This window comes from Schistosoma mansoni, chromosome 7, assembly GCF_000237925.1.
Source record: "Schistosoma mansoni strain Puerto Rico chromosome 7, complete genome".
Classification (NCBI taxonomy): domain Eukaryota; kingdom Metazoa; phylum Platyhelminthes; class Trematoda; order Strigeidida; family Schistosomatidae; genus Schistosoma; species Schistosoma mansoni.
Window position 1 is genome coordinate 3,389,628 of NC_031501.1, and position 23,614 is coordinate 3,413,241.

At 32.9% G+C, this 23,614-nt stretch overlaps 1 protein-coding gene across 1 annotated transcript in view; it reads right to left on the minus strand.

The window, feature by feature from the left end:
- The window catches only part of Smp_127940 (putative sodium bicarbonate cotransporter (nbc2, 3)), a gene marked incomplete at its 3' end in the record, with an annotated part of 101,574 nt that overhangs the window by 58,428 nt on the left and 19,532 nt on the right, over nucleotides 1–23,614 (minus strand). The window contains exons 7-11 of the mRNA XM_018798626.1: nucleotides 19,814–20,059; nucleotides 18,339–18,485; nucleotides 8,845–9,197; nucleotides 6,290–6,464; nucleotides 1,522–1,655 (exon numbers count right to left, since the gene is read on the minus strand). Of these exons, the coding sequence (XP_018653549.1) occupies nucleotides 1,522–1,655; nucleotides 6,290–6,464; nucleotides 8,845–9,197; nucleotides 18,339–18,485; nucleotides 19,814–20,059 (1,055 nt within the window). The remainder of the gene's footprint in view (nucleotides 1–1,521; nucleotides 1,656–6,289; nucleotides 6,465–8,844; nucleotides 9,198–18,338; nucleotides 18,486–19,813; nucleotides 20,060–23,614) is intronic.

Genomic DNA, 23,614 nt, shown 5'->3' on the forward strand with positions numbered 1-23,614 from the left:
TAGCAGTTGTTAAGTATATACACATATATACATATCGGAGATTAGATATGGGTATGTTTACAGTGTAATACATTCATTGGAATGATTATCAGTATTTATGATCAATTTTCAGTTGATAGCGGAATTGTTGATAACCTATTTTACGGAGTATCTGGTTATGTTTTTTTTTATTTGTATCATGTTTCTTTGTATAACTTTCACCATCAATGTCCTCTGATAGTGTTGACTTCCTTTATTTCTTCCGACCTTAGCACTTGTTTCCATCTTACCTCATATATATATCTATATATATATATCGCTCTCTTCTTGCATCTAAGTACCCACTAGAGATGTATGTTTAAATGGTTAAAAATTAATTTTCAATGAGATTGATTTAAAATATTACGAATATACATACATATTTGGATATGTATACATTTATATAGTGTTATATATATATAAATAAGAATCAAATGATGACTTCCTGTATGTTTGATTATTTATCTTCTTATTTAATGTACGTTTGTGGGCACAATAGTGAACGAAATAGTCTAAAGTAATTCATTTGTATAAATATTATTATATTTAATTATTAGTTCATAGTAGCACTGAATTATGATAATTAAGTGATAATGATTATTAGGGGGAATCGTGAAGATTATAGAATTTTCATAGTTTAAATTACGAAATAATCTTAACTAGAACTAGAATTCAAAAACTGGAACTAGATGACCATTTCGTTCTGGTATAGGACTCCTGAGGAATAAATATTTGCAACTCTGCGTCCAGGAATCAAACCATGGATGTGCATTACTGAGTAGTTGCATACTATGATGAAATGGCCGTCCAGTGCATCTAGATTTCAATAGTGATCTATCTAAGATCAGTTCTTGGTTTAAACAATGAAGATAACTTAATTTTTTTACATTATATTCATTTTGAATTTCAAGTCACTGCTTGCCAATTTGCAATATTTTAAGAAGCATTGAATTATGTTGGAGTAGAGCTAGGATTAGAAAAAAGATATAGACATTTAACTTGGAACCCATAATCTCACTCTATCTACTTCTGTTTTACAGGATGAACTCTCCTTCTTACTATTGAAATGACTTCTCACAGAATAATGAATGTTTGCAAAAAGGTGAAAAACCGAAGTAGATGTCTGCTAATTAAACTACGTTGAAGGATGATTATGGTTTACCAATAAGAATTAGGAAACTTATGTTTTCAAATCAATAATGTATATGAATTCCAGGCTCTTAAAGGGATGAATAGGGTATGAAGTAAATGCCTAAATGGCAATACGTTTCAGGCTGTGAGGCTGATTGATATAGACTCAAATATCACAGGAATCATCAATCCCACCAACATTGAAGCTATGACTGGGTAACGGGTATGAAATAGTACGAAAAGTAAGTTAATGATACGGAATTGTTTACCACTGACTATCTTCAACTACTTAGGAAACATATTTAAAGGAAATTCAGCAATAAATTTGTACTTTAATTCCATAGTAAATAAAATTGCAACAAAAATACTCACGTGCATAATCTAAATATGATACTTTCAAATACTAGAACTGGTCCTGTACTACCCATGATAGTTAACGGTTGTCCAGAAAATAGTGAATATGTGATACCTACAACTGCACCTGATAATATACTTTCAATTGTCCCCTAAAAACAGAATAAATAATCGTTGTTAATAAATATTAAGTAAAACCAAATGTCTAATAAATAAATAATATCAAGTGTTAATGTTTGAAATCGTACGAAAATATTTGGAAATAATCGTTGTCGTGATCTGGCCATCGATGAGAGGGAAAAGAAGGGGGAGACCAAGAAGATGATCAAAATTAGTGAAAGTATACTTCTCTGAAGATGAATAGCTTGTATTTTATTCACAATCAGATGAGTAGAGCCTACTAATAATCAGATATTTTTACTGAAATCATGAACCTTTCAATGTTAGAACAACACTGAAAACCTGAAAGAACTGCTATTTCGTCTTTTATGGGACCACTCAGCAGTGAGCATCTACGATCCATCATGCATGAATTGAACACAGGACCTTCAGTCCCGTGGGTGAACGCTAATTCTCTAGACCATTAAGCCATCATCCAACATTGTTAATGTCTAACTATAATCAATCTACGATAAAGGCTTTCACCTCCTCCATAATTTCGCCTTTATGTGTAGTTTGGTCCGTACTCACTGTTTCTACTTCTTGTTTTTTTCCCTTGTGAATGTAAAATTCTACTTCTGCATAAGCCACACTGGCTGCTTTATTCTGCATCCGTTTCTGTGTATGGGATAAATGGAAGACTAAGTGATATGTGAAGTCTAAATCATCCAACTAAATACGAGGTGCCCACTGTATTCTCTATTTCTCTTGAGATGTGGATATTTTCTTGTCCCAGTCAACAAATAGAAGAAATAGAAAAGGCAACAACAGGCAGTTTTGTCTGACACCAGTGTTCACTTAGAATGTATCTGTGAGTTGACATTTGGTTGACTGACTCACTTATAACTTGAATGGCTACAAATTAGATTCTTTTTATTCAAGATTGTCAGTGAGGTATGTTTACACCTTGGAGACCAAGGAGTGCTACACAATCTTTTTCGTCCTAGTTTGCGCCTGTACAACACTAAAAACGCAGATAGACTACTCTACCATGGCCTCTATACTTCTGATTTTCAGGTGAATGTGATGGACACGCTAACACCTAGATACTACTACGTAATTTATATGAAGCTGCTAAGGTAATTACAGGATTACTCAGTTTTTATCGATAATGCTAAAGTTTTACGAGTAACAATAATCATGGGTGCTTTTCCACAAATCAGGCTTTTTGGGCCTTCCGAGTTAGTCTCTAATATTTGTGTTCTTTACGGTCATACTCACGTTACTACTTTATATACTGAGTAGTACTATTTCAAGTTGTCCTGTTTGAATACCAATTTTTCTTCAAACACCATCTTCTTTCTATGTTAACTCCTAACTGTCTATTCATCATGTGTTAGATGCCGTTATCTATTTTTACGTAGTTTAACTATTCGTATTAGAATGATTCAATGGTTCCTTAATTCGTAAGTACCACAGGATCAATCAGAAACACCAATACGTAATTATTGTTAATAAGATTTAATAGAAACACGACACATTTACAGCTTCCTCTCAAATATGATTCAACTCTATTATAATAACAACTTGGCATCAATATTAAGATATGGAGGGTTTACACTAAAAATTTTACTTATCCATCATGAGTTGTCCCAATGCATAATTCACTATTTCATTAGTTATCTTAATCACAAATTAGTTATGTCTTTTCATCTCGTTATGGATGATAACATGAAATGTTATCACTGATCATTCATTGATTCATTTTAATTTATTCTAAATGTATATTATCCACAATAACGGTTAAGGTGGGATAATTCATACAAAGAAATACTTAGATGCATGATAATACACTTAGGAATTTATGTTCCCTCTAAATAACTAATTATAGGATAATGGAAATGATAAGACCTTTGATCAATAACATTGAACATTGATATATATTGTTATTCACTTAAAATAACTTTAAATGCCGACAAACCAATATAATAGTTGTTAATTATAATAATCACCATTGTGATTGTTATTTTCATTATTATAATACTCTTTACAAGTTAATGTAAGTCGAAGAGGTTGACTTAACACAAATTCTGAAGATTGTATGTATATGGATGTATCCAAATCAAGAATTTGACTACATTCTATATATATACTGGATACCTTATTATCATTACTATTATTAATATATTTACACAATACAATACGTATCTATATATATATTTTTTCTAGTTTATTTTATCCTGGTCAATTTCTCGTTGTTGTTCTTGATGTTGTTACCGTATACTTTTTTCATTCCAAAAATTTTATGTAAATTTTCAGTTTAGAAACAATTTGTATAATATCCATAAGTCCAATTCAATAAATTCCCCTCCCCAATAGATTATTTCAGTATTAATAAATGGGAAAACATTGAACCCAATGTTATATAATCTAAGGATTTAGTATACATATAAGATTTATTATGAAATTTTTCAGTCAACAAACAATTGAGAAATTTGTACATTCGAACAAAATATAGCATCTCAGTGTTAATAAATTAATTGCTACAACTAAGTACTAGAATCTCCACAAACCCACATACTGATAATAACCATGTGCTCACTAGTGACTAGCTTTAAGGTATAACTCCTGAAGTTCCAATGAGAAGTCATGATCAGTACAATAAATGTCGGGTGCGAGATATTTATCCTACTCAGACAATCGATGAAGGGTTACACAAGATTATGGATTGATCGAAGTTAGACATTAACATCGTTGGATCACGACTCAGTGGTCAAGAGGTTAGGCGTTCACATACTAGACTGAAGGTTCTGTGTTCGATTCCCACGTTCTGGATTGTGGATGTGCACTGTTGATAAATCCTATATTAGCACGAAACGGCCATTCAGTGCCTCCAGGTTTTCAATGGTGATCCAACTTATATCAATTTGTGATTTCAACTGCGAAGATACTACAATCTCCACAAATCCTAATACTAATAATTAATTATAGTAGTAATAGTAGTCAGAGTCTGTTGGCATTACGATAAATCGAAGATTACTAACTGAATAACTCAGTAGTAACATCTGTTTGATTGTATGACACTAGATAATGTAGAGTTCAAATCTAACGAGAAACATCGATGGAAAGAAATATAGTTGGTGTTATGTATACATCAATAAAGCGACCTTCAGATAAAACAATAATTAAGCTTGAAAAATAGATAAGTGCCTACTTTTAACTCCTTACTAGTATTTACTATTGGTGATCTGAAGTGTACGGTGTGATCGTGGTAAATAAGCAATATTGAATATAAAGCATACGGTAATTGAGGGGAGGGGGTGGCAATGTCACACATACTTAGACTAACAGTTTTATGTATATCATTTTATATTCAATTTAGAATTGCTGATTAGAGAGTTTAATATTGTCATAAGTTTAACAACTTGTTCATGATTATAACTGTATCAGATATTTGGTTTAGTTTTGCATCGAAGGTATCAGGTTAGTAACGATGTTCGCAAAAGTAATACTTAGTCCCAAGTAGCTTGATGATAAGTATTTAAACACTTTTTCTTGGGTAAATTCACCTTATCAACATGATTTCTATTGTAAAAACCATTTAGTAAGAAAAACAAGAAGTCAGTAATCATTGTCCGTCCCGTATTACTAGATGGTTGTAAAACTTGGTCTTTGAATATAGTAAATATTCATAGGTTACAAGTATTTGACGACTTGTCCATTAGAGGGATTACTGGCTTGTTTTGGGATCACTGAGTGAATTAGGCCAGGTTTAGGGTACTAGAAAAATATGATAAATTAGTTAATGAGATTGAGAATCCTCCTCGACTGAAGTGGATGGGACATTTGTTATGTATTCTTAACCACCAGCTATCCTGACGCAAAATGTTTGTGGATATAGGAGTAGGTCATAAGAAAGCAAAAGTAGACTAAACCAAGATATGATATTAGTTCATGAAATTATTGAATGTTGAACCAAGACCTATCAGTAGCTTCAGATTAACTGGTTGAGATCTATGCCATAATTGTGATTAATAGTAGGAGACTTTGGTTAAAACTTCAGAATCAGTGACAATGGCACAGAGGCATTCACTATTACATTTCAGGTCTTAAAATCATCATCTTTTTTTCTTTTCGAACCATATTGTCTTCGTCGGATATGGTTTTTATACTTCCCTGACATTTGTAATAATTATTTAATCTCTCTATATGTATTGATATGATTGGACAATCTTGATTAATGTACATATTTATCTAATTCTATGTTGTTAATGACCAAATTTTATTAGGATAAAGCCTTGATTAATGAATCTTTGAGACCAGATCAAGGTAGAGCACGCTGATTATTCCACTATCAACTAATCACCATTAGTGTATGAATGGATTAGGAATAATACAAAAATTTTTGTAAAATACACTTTCATCTTTTCATTTGTGTATTTTGATTTAGCACTAGTCGAGTAAAGTAATGTGTACAGGGAATAATTCGGTATTATTATTATGGGAAGATATAACGTATTAATTAATTGATTCATCATGGTGTGTATATACTGTTGAATTAATTTGTCATTTAAACAATCATATCATACGGTGTCAGCTTGTAGATAGATATACGTAATCCGATCAAATCAACTTTGAATAAGTCATTGTCAGCAAAAATTAATAATAATAATAATAAATTACTTACTAAATAACCCCCAGTTGCTTGAGCTAATAAACCACCAAATGTTATGATTGGTGTTAAACAAGCAAAATAGAGAAAGATAAAACTTGCACAACATTGTACATGTATAGCATCTGTGAAATCACTGACATAATGCGGTGCACGACGTTTAATATCTTGCCAAAGACCACCGAAAATGCTAAATATATATATATATATATATAGAGAGAGAGAGAGAAAGAAAGAAATAGTTGGATGAGAGAAGCGGGAAATATTTAACAAAATAAGTATCATACAGAGCTTTTCTATGGGATTATAAATTGAATGATAAATGATTTGTTAAATTAATTTGAGACATGTATTAGTATTTTTCATAGTTGAAATCATGAGTCAATTGAAGCTAGACAACCATGGAAAACCTGGAAACACTGGACGGCCGTTTCGTCCTATTATGGGACTCCTCAGCAGTGCGCATCCACGATCCCGCACTCGCGAGATTCGAACCCAGGACCTACCAGTCTCGCGCCAGAGCACTTAACCGATAGACCAAAGAGTGAGACTATAACTTATGGATGACGTTTGAACCAAATCAAAATGCCCTAAAGAAAATTCACTTACCTACTACTGGGATCTAAAGAGGATTACAAATTAGTGTGAGAAATCGGGATCGGCATTTATAATCAAAAATTAGGGTTTCGAATTAGAGTTAGAGTTCTAATCAAGAACTGACAACAATTATAATGTCAAAGTGCAATTTAGCCATACTCATGAATGAATTTCGCGCCAAAATCCAAGACTGTCTATCTTAAATCTGATTGGTTCTTCAATCAATTAAAGTTTCACTCGACAAAGTGAAGTGTGTAAGTAAGAATAATGTTCGTTTTTCTAGGTACTTTCATCATATATATATATATATATATATATATATATATATATATATATATATATATATATATATATATAATTTACATCACCTGTGGTATCGGGAGATTACCATATGCCAGTCAAAGGTTGAGTATACTGGCTCAAAGTTAACTCTGTATTACTCTATGATTGTAAACAACATGGTCTGTGAAATAATAAAACTGTAGAGTTTTTGTTATTTCTCGAAAAAATTAGTGGGATATCATAAAGCGATCGAGTGAGGAATCCTGACGTTAGTCATGAGGTAATGATCATAGATTGCAAATTGGTTGACGAGTATGTAATTCTTTATCGACTAATGTACCACCGCTCACCTCAAAATACGATGTTTGATAAAGTGGAAGTAGGTTGGAAGAAAGATAGGAGTGATCAAACCAAGACATAGCATCAATCCATAAAGTCATTGACTGCTGGTTTGTCCTCTGTTGGTAAGTGAAGTTCACATGTAGTGACCGTGATCATTGTTTGGGGACATGGAGTTATATGGTTTTCAATTAGTTGCAACAGTCCAAACAAAGTCACCTTTTATCTTCCCTCTACATATTAAATTTAAGTATTTCTTGTATCATTTTCTGTTTTATCCAATTTAACTATATTTCTGAGTATTTACTCATTATCATTAACAACATTGCTATTATAATATTTCAATAATTGTTACAGGATCTACGTGATTATTATTGTCATAGCTGATCGAGTAATTGACAAAATGTGACTTTATCTGTATCATCACAAAGACTATTCTCAAGTGAATGAAGTAAAATTAAGCGTTATGATAATTCAAGGCAATAATTCTATTGAAATGAGATGAATGACCATTACCTTAAGTTGTTGCTTATTTCTATTATTTAATGACTACTTCTTATAAGCATTTATCAAATGATATTATTGGCAAAACTAAACTATGAAGGTGAGTTAATAATCGATGGGCAAACCCCTTCAAGATTACAGTGGATATATCACAAAATAGCAAGTGATTGTCTAATGACAATGGAATAGAAAAGGGAGTTAGATTCCATATTTTCATCATAATTTGATATCAGTTACAATCGATGAATGCTTTGTAGACAGTGGTAACGTCTCTGACTGTGAATCTGGGTGACACAGGGTCGAATACGTTAGGAAGCATCAGTTCCCTCAAGATTACAGGTACACCTTGCTGACGAGTGCCAAGTAGCACGGAACCCAGGTTAAGGGTTTCCTGTTGACTACCTCCAACCACCATCATATTTGTGGACATGTAGATCGAATGCGTTTTGTGTAGAAATCCAATTGATCCTACCTTAAATCTATATCATAAATCAATCATTTATAGTTGGTACTTTTCGATTAACAGTGGGTTAAGAATTCCTCATGGTTGCTTAAGCCTATCGGTATTGTCTTTTGATCCCAAATAATTCTCAAAAGTTTATGTGAATAGCCATCACTCGGCTATAGTTCATACCATGACATCTTAGCTAACGAATCAGCATAATATTTCTTCCCTTTAAAAATAAGGGTTATGATTTCTGATCATTTTTATTTTATTGGTTAAAGATAGGGTCATTGTTCAGTTAGGTGTATGCAGTAAACAAGCCATTAGAGGATCGACCTTATGTTCAAGTGATCAGATCAGTCAAGAGAATACAAGGGGGTCGCATCTGTGATGAAGAACCTACCGACCAGTTCTATTTAACGCTGGATCATCTCCATGACCCCCACCACCACCGCCATGGTCATCGGCACCACCGCCAGACTCGATATTTGTCAATTCTAAACGACTGCCAGTACTTCGTGCAAGATCAGTTTTTGACTTGTGTATTGAATCACTTTGGCCAGTAGGTTTGATAACCCCATCCGCTTGTTGACTACGTGGAGTAGCATTACCTACGGCGGCTAAACAAAGACTAGCAAGTTTATCTCCACCAACATGAAGTTGTTCAACAACTGCTACACCAGGTTCAGAAGTAGTAATTTGAGGTGGGATCACAGTTGACTGAGGGCCATTACTGACTGTTGTTTTCCTACTGTCCTTTAATGAAAAGAGAGAGAGAAAGAAGAGGGTTGTATGATGGAAAACAGAGACAATAAATACATTGAATCAATACTCCGATAAAGTCAGTTAAACAATTAGTCCAAGAAAAATAATAAAAATAACTAGTTCATAAAAATAAACGGTAGCGCACTATAGTTTCCAACACTGACTGGATAGTAGATAAAGAAAATTGTCAGTAAGGGGTGGTGGAAATCATTTAATTTCATTGGAATCATGAACCGATCAAAGATAGACCACTACAAAGCTGGTAAGTAGTGAGGACATTATAATTTGGGAGGAAATTTCCAGGGTTCTAGTGAAAATCCATGGTCAGCAGAACCCTATTGGATCTGAAGCAACTATCCATCGAAGACAATGATAGATGGTCGCAAAAAGTTGTAGATTAGTTGAAGTTAGATAATAACACCGTTGGATCACAGTTCAGTGGTCTAGAGGTTAAGCATTCATGCACCAGACTGAATGTCCTGGTTTCAATATCCACGTGCTGGATCGTGAATCTGCACTCTTAATGTGCACGATATGGAACTCTTTCGATTTGTGACCTCATTGCAATATGACCGACTGAATTCAACTAACAGCACTAAAGGACTAGACAAAAGTAACATTAGTCACCACTCAATGAAATGTTAATTTTCATATATGATTTTAGCACAATTCGAATGATCTGATGAAACTGAAATAAGAGAAAATTAGGCTTTAGTCTCCTAACCTGTTGATTGAAAGTTATACGAATTTATTATTGGAATAATCAGACAATCCTTTTCATCATCTAATAATTACTCAAGTGATGTTAATTAATTAGTGAATCAATTCTTCCCGACAGAAAAAATTTTCTCAGATACAAATATTTCATTTACCAACAATCAATCACTGACTGATAAGAGACAAAAATGAAAATGCTGACAGTATTGAGAGGGTAATAGATCAGTGATCAATTATCTCCGAATATATACCGATAAATTACTGAATAGTGACTATATATGTCTAGTCTGTAATATTGATCGAATTTTGCTGATCAATATGGCTAGATTAGTCTAAGTAAAACAACATTAAGCGGTCTTTGTTTCGATGCGGGGTTGTTGGAGACAAGAAGCTCTGAAACAAACCCTGAACATAGGTTGCATACTAGTTGTCACTCGTTGGTAATGTGTATGTTATCACTTCACTGGTTGAGAAACGCTGAGATTAGGTATAGGGTATCAAGTAAATATGGCGAATAGATTAATGAGGTAGTAAACCTTTATCAACGTAAGTTGTTGGGACATGTGTTACATATGCCCAACACTGCCTACCTCGACGGGCGATTCTGTCTGTTATAGGAGTAAGTAGAGGAAATTTGGTGGCGGCGAAATCGAGACATAGCATCAGTCCATGAATACACTTATTATTGAACTGAGCCATGTAGGCAGGTCCAGACTACCTGGTTTGGGTCCGCGCAAACATCGTACCCAATGGTTAGAGACTTAAGGTGAAATGGCTCAGAATCGTTAGCGACAATGAGATGGATTCACCTCATGTTTTACTTTAAAACCTGAATAACTAAGTCTCCTCAAACCTTTTCTACTTTTCTACATTTAGTGTTTTCTACTGTTGCCATTCCTACTACTCTGGGATTTGCCTTGAAATCATTTTATTTCCCTGTTTTAATTTTGTATGAGAACTTGAAGAGATGCATATGTGTGTGGTTTTACATTGCATATGGCCGACTGACCTGTTAATTAACCTATGAAATCCAAGTTTGACGTTATGTACTTTGGAAACTAAAAGTGAAAAAATGTGTAACAACCGGTTTTCGCCTACCACTTGGGGTTGCTCAAACTGATTTAAGTGTAATTAAGTTCAAACAAGGCAGTCGAATAACTAGAAGCTTAGAAACTTTAAATGTTACACAATCCCGTCACATAAGACTTAACAAGTAACTAGAGTATGCTCGTTTTATAAAGTATTGTATTCAGTTCTATTTAGTAATGACAAATAAACACCAATTTACATTTCATCCAAATATGAGAGTGAACAAATGATTTTACTTTAAGTTTACTCATTGATTGTCTGTGTATCTGTCAATAATTACTTATTACATTAAAATCATGAGCCGTTTAATGTTACACCACCACTGAAAACGTGAAAACACTTGATGTTCGTTTCGTCCTATTATAGGACTCCTCAATAGTGCATATTCACGATCCAGCACGTGGATATTGAAACCAGAACATTCAGTCTGGTGAGTGAATGTTTAACTTCTGGACCACTGAACCCTGATCCAACGGTGTTATTGTCTAAGTTCGACTAATCCACAACATTTTGAGATAATCTATCATTGTCTTCGATGGGCGATCGCCCCAGAACCACTATAAATCTTGAAGTTCGCCACCGAAGCTAACCACTTCCTAACTAGTGACGGTTATTTTTTTATCATTTATCACACTGAAAAACTGTAGTGCGGTGATGGTTTAGTGGTTAATGCAAGTTGATTTTCAATCATCAGTAGGTCGAGCAGATTCAAACTCTACTTCTCCGTCCACTTTGGTTTACATAGCTAAATAATGATTTCACTAGCTCTCTCTTTCTTCCGCACATACACACAAAAGAGTATAACTCAAAGATACATAAAGAAATACCTGTATCTGTTCAATAAGTGAATTCTATTGAAGTATTCAGTTAAGTACTGATTGATGTGAACATCTACAGGTCAAACTTATTGTATAAAGAGCAATAATGTCAAATGGTTGACGGAAGTAGACAGAAAACACCTTGTTAATGAATTCCAAATAGGAAGAAATCTAGGTCTAGGATATCCTACGGGCTACCTACAATCACTTAACATTCCAGGATAGTGCTTGCAATGTTCAGTCACTTAGATTAATAGAGGTTACATTGTGAATTGATTAACAGAATTCAATATGTACTAGGCAGGATTAAACAAACATGACATTGGCTACTACTACTCAATGGTCAATCAGTTATCAATGAATCAATAAAAGGTAACAATTTATAGGTCTCAAAACATTTATCCCAAGTGATACAAATGACATTGTGTTTTCTCTCGTACATAATATACATATCAACTATCAAGTTACCAAAACATGATCAAGGGATAAACAATTTCCTGTTACATTCATATAATAATTGAACACTATTATGTATGTGAATCATTTCACACTTAATGATTGTATATCATAGTGAAGTGAAGAAAAACGAACATTGATTAGTATACAATTTATGACCTTTATTATGATGATCAGGATGAGTTGTTTCAATGTCATTTTATACTTTAAATACTGTGTATAGATCAATCTATTTTCTCGTTTATTGTTTTCTTATTCTATCCACCTCTTTATCTTTCTTCCTTTCGCGGAGAAAGAAAAGACCGTGTTTTTGTTATTTTCTATTTCATAGGAAGTAAAAGTTGAAAATATAAGAAATCCACCTTTGAACAAATACAAATGTCAGAAGGGGGATTTTGTGGAGATTTTAGTAGTTTTATAGTTGAATTCATGAGTCAATTAAAGCAAGATCACAATAGAAAACCTAGAAGCACTAGACAGCCGTTTCGACCTAGTATGGGACCCCTCAGCAGTGCGCATCCACAATCCCACCCTCGGGATTCAAACCTAGGACTTATCGGTCTCACACGGACGCTTAACCTCTAAACCAATAAGCAAGCATCCAATGGTGTTAATATCTAACTTCAACTAATGTGTAGTACATGTGTAAGGTTTTCATAGAAATTTAATGATTTGTTTGTATATCAACTTAATCAGTAAAATATGTTATCATATCTTAGTATAATCAGTATGCACAGTATAGTGTAAGACATGAGTTTGTCCTAACTTGGATAATGTCAACTGGATGTATTTGTATTCCAATATTGATCTTTAGTCTAATGAGATTTGAACTTACTTACTTAGCTTCAAACACTTTACGTGTTATTTATTTCTTCAGTGAGTTACTGAGTTCAAATTAGCCAGTAATTTATTCAATTGGGTATGAAAGATAGTAGGTAAGGTTTATAATTTCTCAAACAATTATAAATCGTGAATATTAACAATAATAACAAACGGGAAATTAATAATCCTTAATAATAACTATTATTATTATTATATTTTATTAAGGACATTGTTTAATTTGTAAAAGAGTTTTATAAAGAGATTTTTCTTTGTATGTTCAGCTGAGGTGACAGTATAAAGCGAGTATAGGATAAGTATTTCTTTGTACTTTTGAACTTAAAAGTGTCAAACCTTCTTAAGACACTAAATCGAAGCCAAAACGTTCAAGTTTTTTTAAATCACATGTCACTATTAAACGTTATATCATTAACAATATTTATTCCTAGTTGGAACTCATCGATTTCATGTACTTTCAATGAAGTGTTGATGTTCACATCAGGACTCGAATCAAGTACCTTTTATTTCGAACGCTATTAGGTTATCCACTTACCAAATGAATATATACAAACATTGGTTTGTGCAATGGGATGGATACATCCTGGATTCCCTTACTAGCCACAATTTAAGTAAACGAAATAATCTCATCGAGAGATTTAGCATAGATGAGTTAATTGATCTATTTATTGACAACTAGGGATACAACATGAAAATTCGGTTCGTTTTTATTTCTTACTACATTCTGAATTAATTAACATGTTAAATAAGAAAGTGTAAAATGAAGCACGAAATGAGTAGAAAAGGGTTATATAAATATCAGTGTCGAAAGGTTAGGCGTTCACGTACGAAACCGAAGGTTCTGAGTTCGATTCCCGCGCGCAGGATCTTGGGCGAGCACTGCTGAGTAGTCCTATACTAGTACAAAATAGTCATCAAGTGCTTACAGGTTTTCAATGATGGTCTAGCTTAGATCAACTCATGAATTCAACTGTTGAAAATTAAATAGATGAAATAACTTAGCATTAAAATATTTGTGAAAACACTTCAATTTATAGTTTAACATTAAGAATCGACTTAAGCTAAAAAAATATGAGAAACTAAGAATAGGTTTTTTCTAAAAAAATTAACAGTTCTTTTACTCTAGTATGAGAATCCCTTGAAATCAGCTTATCTTTAACCTTTGAAGGACTATTTACTCCTTAATTTTATGCAATGCAGTAACTAGAGATTATAATGACTATAGTATTCTGACTGGGAAATCGATTATTAGTTTTTGAGCAGAAATCGATATTATGGAAGGTTACAGGATGACTTGGACAGTTTAGTACATCCAGTAAATTGATAAGATGAGATTGTTAAAACACTCATTTTAGACTATTTAAACCGAATAAAAGATACTGTCGATTCATAGAAATACCATTAGTTGGTCTCAACTCCATTTCGGTTGATTAAAATATTCATGAAAATTCTCAAAAGACAATTTATTCAGCTTCCTGGTTGTTTCATGTTTGCTTAGCCAATATTTTGCTAGAAGATAGAGTATAAACCCTTTCTCTTAAATTAGTATATTAACTATCATACAAACAGTGAATTGATGATTGGAAATTATAAATAAGCTGAAGCAGTTCAATTTTTTTCTTGAACAGAAAAATTCAAGAGTTGTCCTGATCTTGAATCACCCTAGTAGTTTCCATACGCAACAAGACTCAAGACAATTTTTTTAAGAAAAAGTTGCTTTCTTTCATGCATTGTTTTTATCAAACAACATTTAACATTTCATGAGAATCCTAGGAACTAATTCCTATTTCAATAAAAAAAGAATTCAATATAGATTAGGCTGTGTGTATTATCAGAAAAAGATCCATTCACTAATTACATCACTCTGCTTAGTTGATGAATAACAATTAGTCAGAAATATCCAGGACAGTCTAAAATAAGTACTTGTGATAATCAGCTTTCAATACTTAGATACATAATAAGCACAATAATCACAATATATACACAGAATTCCCATTTAACCTTTACAAATATGAACTTCAACGAAGGAATCTCTTTTCAATGAATCAAGCTGTAAACATGATGTAATAGAAAGATTATCATACTTGATTACGCAATGTAAACAGTAACAATAAAAAATTGTATGCATGTAAAAAATATCCACCTTTCTTTCAAATTATTTCTCATATCCCCATGATTTTATTCGTAACTATCTCTGATATTACTTATTACTTTTAATTATCATAATGAAATAATTTATAATATTGTATAGCTTGATAATAAATTCGTTGAAAACAGAAAAACAGGTCGCTCAACTTCGTGGATTGGTTGGATTTAGACATAAACACTATCGGATGCCGGCTCAGTGGTCTATCGGTTAAGTGCTCTGGTGCGAGACTGGTAGGTCCTGGGTTCGAATCTCGCAAATCGAGGTCGTGGATGCATACTAACACTGAGGAGTCCCACAATAGGGCGAGTTGGCCGTCCAGTGCCTCGAGGTTTTTCTTGATGGCCTAGCTTCAATTGACTCACACTTTCAACTATGAAAATACTGAAATCTCTACAAAACCCCTTCTGATAATCAAAACAGATCCATTCGTTGAAGTTTATGTTTTTAATCCCAGTATCCCACAACTAATTATTAGAACGCAAAAAATTGTGTGTGTGTGTGTATGAATACAATATGAACCAAACCCGAAAACAAAAATATACCGATCATATATTGATAGATGGGGGATAAAAGATTTAAAGAATATATCAATGAAATAGTTATTAGACAAAAAATTAGTCGATCAATAGAAGTGTTAATATCTTCTATGTCAGTTAGTAAAATGTCACAGTCTATAAATATATATATATATATATAAATATAGACGATAACATACAGAATAGGGTAGATAAATGATAGAAATAACTATAAACTATTTCAATTGTGATAAACAACGGGATAAAATTGGCAAAAGACCAATACATATGGTACATGTATCGACTTAAAGAAGGTTAGAGAAAAAAAAGAGATAGAGTGTGTGTGTGTGTGTGTGAGTGAATCAAATATGATGGGGAATGGTAAGGGAAGACAAAATACAAAAATATATAAATCGATGAGCCTAAATGAAATCTTATGATATCACACTATACAATAAAATAGTTTGCCTAAAAAATTTTTCCCTCTTAAAAACATAAATTTAAAATATGTTGGTTTATACGTGTATGCATACATAAAGTATGTATGTTTAATGAAGCGTCAATGTCGTCAAAGTGGAGTATAATTTATTCTTTCCTTTTTTTTTCTTTACTACTATAAGTTCCCCTTAGTTTTATGTTGGTTTTTTGAAGTGATTTACTGAATTTCCAGAGTTAACTTTAATCGACTTCAGAAATGTGTATGATGTATTTTATTCACAATTGATTGATCACTGAGTGGTGATCAATGTCATGCGTGTCAAGTCCCTCTGAGTGCTGATCAAATGCTATCGACCAAGTCGCAATGTGGCCACTAGTCTAGGTGGCTCGACACTGCGTGCACTATGTTGGGATAAGATGGTGGTTGGAGGTGGTCAATAGGAAACCCTGGACCCGGGTTTCGTGCTACTTGGCACTCATCAGCAAGGTGTACCTGTAATCTTGAGGGAACTGGTGCTCCCTAACGTATTCGATCCTGTGTCACCCAGATTCACAGTCAGAGACGTTACCACTGAACTATTCGGACCGCGACCGACCTCCTGTAGGGCTGAGATGTAATCACAATTGATTGATCACTGGGTGGTGATCAATGTCATGCGTGTTAAGTCCTTTTATTCTGATGAAAATATTTTCTAATTTTGCCTAGATAGTTGTTATTCTGATGATATCCGTTAGATTTTCTTTTGCGAATGGGGTAAGAGGGAGTATTGGCCAATATGTACAATTTGTGGAGTTTACAAATTTATAAATACTTTTTTTGTAAACAATAATCTCTTGAGTAGATTAGAAATTAATCCAGAAAATCAATCAATCGATTGATCATTGGTAAATGGGTTAGATTATTTAATTAATATATAAATGAGTATTAAAAGTAAAGTAATCAGTTTGTGAAATCATGTAACCCTTATCGATTATGAAAATATACAAAAAATGTATATTTAATCGATTAGTTTCATGTAAGATGAATGATATTGGAATGACGACTAACATTTATAGGTTTTTATCAACCATCCCACGAAGTGTGCTTTATCCTTATACAACTGAGTTGGCATGAACTAGTTAGTATTTCTAACTATAATCAATTTTAAGTAAAGACTGAAGACTTATGAACTTTCTGCCTGAAGTCTTAATTAAAACGATTTGTAATTGGTCGTAATAATGTCCATGGATTCATTGTTAATAATTTTTAAGTAATTTCTAAAGTTTTAAACAGCGTTTTTTAGTATATGGTATATTAAATATGTGGTTAGCAGTAAAAACTACAATGTAAGTTTCAGCTTATTTCAGACTTATCAATCGGATACGAATTACAGGAGATTACGAGTCCTTATTCATATCTTCGTATTTGATTGATAAGTTAGTGGATATATGGACTCATTAACTCAGTGGATAACATGTTGGATGTTTGCAGCGAAAAGTACTAGGATCCACTGTCAGTGTCTATATTAAAACTGAGTTGTACGTACACCCAGATGACTACTCTCATAAAGGACAAAACGTGGTATCACTGGTACTTTTTGGATTACACGTTTAGTTCATGACTATATTAGCCGTTTTTGTTCGGACTCACTTAATTCTTACTTTTTCAACTTCTTTTCTCACTGTACTCTGATGTGATAGTGTGGTGTGGGTTACTTATATCCACATAAGTAGTATATAACGATAGTCGGGCATTGAATGTAATTTAGTAGAAGATCGATAACGAAAGGACGGGAACGAAACGCAATTGGTACGAAAATGAGTGAACAATAATATTCGGAGACAATGGACTGATATTTGCAGAAGGAACGGTCGAGATTGAGACAATTGACCGGTAGTTTGCAAATTAACTATTTACTAAATGGTTCTCATATCTTACTGAGGTATTCTGCAATTTGTGCCTAAATACATTCGACTGTCCCCACTCGTGTTCTTGTTCACCACAATTGTACCTTTCATCAATAAAAAACTGTGTCATATTCTCTGTTGAAAATCAATTTCTAGTTAGAAAAACCATATTATTAGAAAATACCGAATAAATAAAAAATGATAAATAAACAAAGAACTAGCTTACTTGTGATGGAACTGATGCTGGCGGTTCGATACGAATTGATGGATCCCACTCACCAGGTGGTAAGACAGTTGCAGCGCTCAAGAATTCATCTAAGCCGGCTAATAAATCTGTTCTAGATCGAGCCTTGTAAGCAACATCATGAAATACCTAAAAGAAGATAGTTTTTAAAATCAGAGAAAATGGAAAATATGGTGTTATTAATCTTTTCAAACGGTATGTACAATAAAATAATCACTAACTTTTCTGTGGATTAGAACAAGAGATTTTCTAGTAGATGAATACTACTTATCTTTGTATTCAGTAGTATCTTTAAGTCATTATAACTTGAACGAATAGTCAGATATGTTTCAAGAACGATTTTCTCCTATGAAAACGCATAAACGATTATCGTGATGCTGAAAATTTAGTCCATGATTGGTCGAACCAGCGTCGCAAATCAACAAAATGGACTTTTCATTTACTTTAGTGAACAGTAACTGATTATGTGTTACTAACACATAAGTTTAATTTGTTCCCTCAGAATTCCTGATACACTTGGTTGAAAGGTGCCAACTAACCGAAGATAGGAGTCAATACATGTTTTTCTTCCCGATTATCTCCGGGCGTCTAATATTAAAACCTAGTGCATACAATATCAAGTTACTTGAATTGGTTAGCTAAGATCCCACTTCAGTCAATAGATTTTCGATCAGCTCGAAAAATGTACCACCAATTGTTAGTAAAGTATTAATCAATGTACTAAGACCATATTATTTTTCAGCTATCATTATTTTATGAATCAATACTTTAACATTCACTTCTTAAACCTAAGAAAGTAACCTCAGTGATTTGTTAGTTTATTTTCAGAATTAGTTCAAAATTAAAGGAAGACTACTACCTGGTTGGGATAGATTTGATGTCCGATGACATACCTTAGAATCATTCACAATGATCCAGATGCATTTTTTCTTTATGTTCGTGTCTTTGGGAACTCTCTTCTCAATATTTAATCGCGCTCATTTTCCTCGTTACAATATTATTCCAATCTCTTTTGAAATTTACCTAGTAAATTTGATCCTAATTTAGGCATGGGGATATGGGATAACGCAGAGTTTTTTCCAGTCACTTTAGTGACCATGAAAGACGAATCATTTTTAAAACTTTAAAACGCACGACAATTGTATTAGCCTACTTTTTTGAGACCCCTAACAATGGGTCAATGTTATATTTGAAATGAACACCTTCAGGTTATACAATGAACACGATATTGTTCAGATAACGATTAGTGTAATTCGACTGTTAAAAGCTTGATTAGCTTCAAGTCCATTTATGTCACAAAGCGAATACTATGAAACATTATCTATGTATAGGTCAGTGGCTTTACAATGGTATATTTATGTTTTAAACTCATTTTACGAAACAATTTTTTCCATAAATTCATCATATATAAAATTTGAAACATTACCAATATACAGGGGAAAAAAATACAACATTACTTCATCGGACATAAGTACACCCATGGAACGACCAATTTCACGATATTTAGCTGCATTACCTATAGTACCCAAATGTATAAATAGAAATCTTGTCGGTACTGGTACTTCAGTAAGATCACCAAGTAAAACAGCCTCTTTTAAACGAATGAATACAGTGATTTGTGTTGTTAAAAATGTTGTTTCACCGACAAGTATATTGGAAGTTTCTGATCCAGGCGCAATTTTTTTCAAGAAATGTAAATCGTACTGAAAGGAAATATAAAATATCATAGTGGTGATGATAATTGGCAGTTAAAAGAGATCATTGTAAGGCCGAGACGTATATCGAAGCGTTGAATTACAATGAATACTTTGACTCTCGATATATATATATATACTTAAAATTTTGGTTGCTAGCGTTCATAACGAGTCTGTGAGGATACGTTATACCAAATGTCATTTACCCTGATGAGGATTTTTTTTCTCTGATCTTTCTTGGAATTCTCATTTTCTACTAATATCGGAGAGAGTAATTCTTCTGAATTGTTACTTAGAGAAGCTACATGTTTTGATTCTATTCGACATCTATTTTTATTTAAATTTTTTTCAATATTACCTGTTACCCTTTACTGATGCCCATAATTCATTCCAGTGGTGTTGAAAAGAAATTCTTTACTGTATTTCGAAGATTGTTGAAAGAATTTACCAAGGTATGTAGTGAATCTTTTGATGTGATAATGAATATGGTATAGGACAGATATTTGAAATTTTGCAAACTATTAGAAATTGTTATTCTATCAGATACGAACAATCTACCTCACATTTGCATCTTTCATCTTGTGTATCTTCCGGTATAACAAGACATTGGTATGTTAGAAGCTTTGCATTTAGGCAAAAGTATATGTATGTGCATGCAAATATATTATTATTAGTGTCTAAGCTGCTTCCACTCATTAATGCTTTCTTTAATCAGTAAATTGGTTTGGATAAAGTTATTGAGATTCACCTCCTTGGACAACTTTGATGATCTGATTGCCTCCACCACTGTTTCTTCAAAAGACTGAGGACTTCTTTACAGTGAATCAGAATGATGGTCATTTTAATACTTCCGTACCTATTCGAACCGATTCCGCCCATTCAGACGCAGACACAGATAAAGCCGAGTTAGCTCATGACCAGAATCTAAGTAGGTACTTCTAACAGACTGACAACCGTTCACAGATCTCTCCATAAATAACCGATGAAAATAAAATCTATATGTGTCTATTATTTGATTAACATCGAGAACAATCAAGTCAAACATCTTTCTTTAAACATATAAAATTAATGTTCCATTATGAAAACATGATTTATTCATCTTAAATTTAATAAAACAATTACTGATATCAATTTATCAGTAGAGTATATGTAAGTCGAACAATTACGAGGAATAGTGAATCAATTACGTTAATTTACTTTAGATTTTTGAACATATCACTAAACTATAAATAACAATAATAGATTTGTAATGTCCCAAAGAGTAGAAAAATTTGGGTTTTTCCAAGTTTCTGGCGTTTCGTGACTCAGTGTAAACCACTTCTTCAGTAAGTTGATACTGATTTAAGTATTATCTTCAAAACTCTTAATCAGGTTTACAAACATACAAAGTTAGAATAGGTTTTATACAGATTACAAAAATTTTTATAATTTAAATCATGAGCTAATCTTTGATAGATCACTATTGATCGGAGGGGGTTTTGTGGAGAATTTAGTATTTTCACTGTTGAAATCATGAATCAATTGAAGCCAGACCACCATCGGAAACCTGGAAGCACTGGACGGCCGTTTCGTCCTATTATGGGACTACTTAACAGTGCGCATCCACGATCCCGCACTCGCTCACTATTGAAAAACAACAACACTGAACAGTTATTTTCAATGTTGGTTTAGTTCAGATCAGTTTGTGATTTTCAACTATAAAATCTTGACGATCTCCACAAAATCCTCATACTTATAGTAATTCTATGCTGACTAGTGACTAAGTTCAAGATACAACTCCTGGAATTTTAGTGAGAAGTCATAAGCATCAGAGTTAAACCATGTTGAGTGTGAGACAGTTGTCTTTTTATTACAAATGAAAGAAACAGGAACTGAGTTAAATAGTTATAAATTTATCATGTTAATTTTGCCAATACAATTTTAATACGTATTTCACGGTGGGACTGATAATACCCAGTCGCTTAAACTGAAATAGACCGAACAGAGTTTGGAACTGACAAATCAAGTTGCTTAAACCACATAAATCATCTTTTTTATACTAAGAAACATCCGTTGAGCTTGGAAAATAAAGCGAAATATGCTAGAACGATTTGTTATTACTCTGTGATAAAGAATAAACTAAAATTCAATGGACCGGTGGTTTATAAAGTAAATGGATTGTGGTAAGCAGTGTAGTGTAGGATGTGTTTCGTTCTATTCGGGACTTATCATTTGCATATATCTACAATGTAATATTAACATCTAAATGGATACACTCGAGCGGTTAATCACAAATAGTACAAAACATTCTCCTGATTCCACTGCTAATCACAATTCATTTGTTCGATAAAACTTATGACAAGGTAGTTATATTAAGATAGTTTGCACAGACAGCAGTAGACGGATTTCAACCTCTGTATCACATAATTTAGTTCAGATCAGCCAAATGATGACAGTAACCACCAATTATTTACACATATATTCATAACACCATATATATTTATGTGTATACATGTATATACTATGGCTCGAAAATGAGTGCATAAACCTGTGTACTTAATGAAAACTGTAAACAAAATCACCTTGTTATGTACATTTTTAACGATGATAGGTGAATTAGGGAGAGAAGGAATACTTATGATTATTAATGAGAGAGAGAGAGAGGGAGAAAAGGCTAATAACAACCGCACCTAAAAAGTACTAATGACGCACTTAGAAAAATTTAACGAGAAAAATAAGTAGTGGGCAAACAATAAAGACAATAATAAATTAAAAATAACTTGAGTGTACTAGGATTGTCTGTCAAACGGGTATATATACGTATATATATATACATATGAGAAGAATTAAGCTTAGTGTTATTACTATTATGACAAGGTTACCAAAAGAAAACGATTTGGGCAAGTAACTATCTTGTTGAAGCAAGATATGCTTATGTATGTATGCATGTATAGATAGATAGATAGATAGATAAATAGATGTATGGATAGACAGAATATTGAAAATGTTCCCATTTAGTAAATCAATACAAGTAATGGTCCAAGCCACAATAGTAGTATCAGTAGTGGTACTACTAGTATTAGTAATAAATATTCTTTGGTCTATCTTGAAAAAAGCTAATTAACGAGAAAAATAAACAGAGAGAGACGATTGTAAAATATCCTATGGCATTAATAATCATAATATACTTTATAGAGGATAGTAGAAAGGAATCGGAACATTATGAAGTTGCATAGTACACAGAAGAAAGTAGCTGAAAACTGTAGGAATTTAAATTTATTATTTATTATAATTGCTCAGTCATAAACGACGTAGAACCTGGTACATATGTTGGATCAATTCAGTCCGCCAGACGATATTAGCACAAAGAGATGAAATCATCAAAAAAATTCCAGATTAGTAGTAACGGTATTATTAATGTCAATAATAGGAAAGATTAGACAAAGACAGAAAAAAGAATAAATTTCCAGAGTAAAAGTGCATAAGGTGACTTTAAACTCAGGATCTAGAAGGACGAAGAAGAGTGAATGGATCTGCACTACTGTGACCAATTCTTCAGTGAGTGATTATAATCATATGCTCACT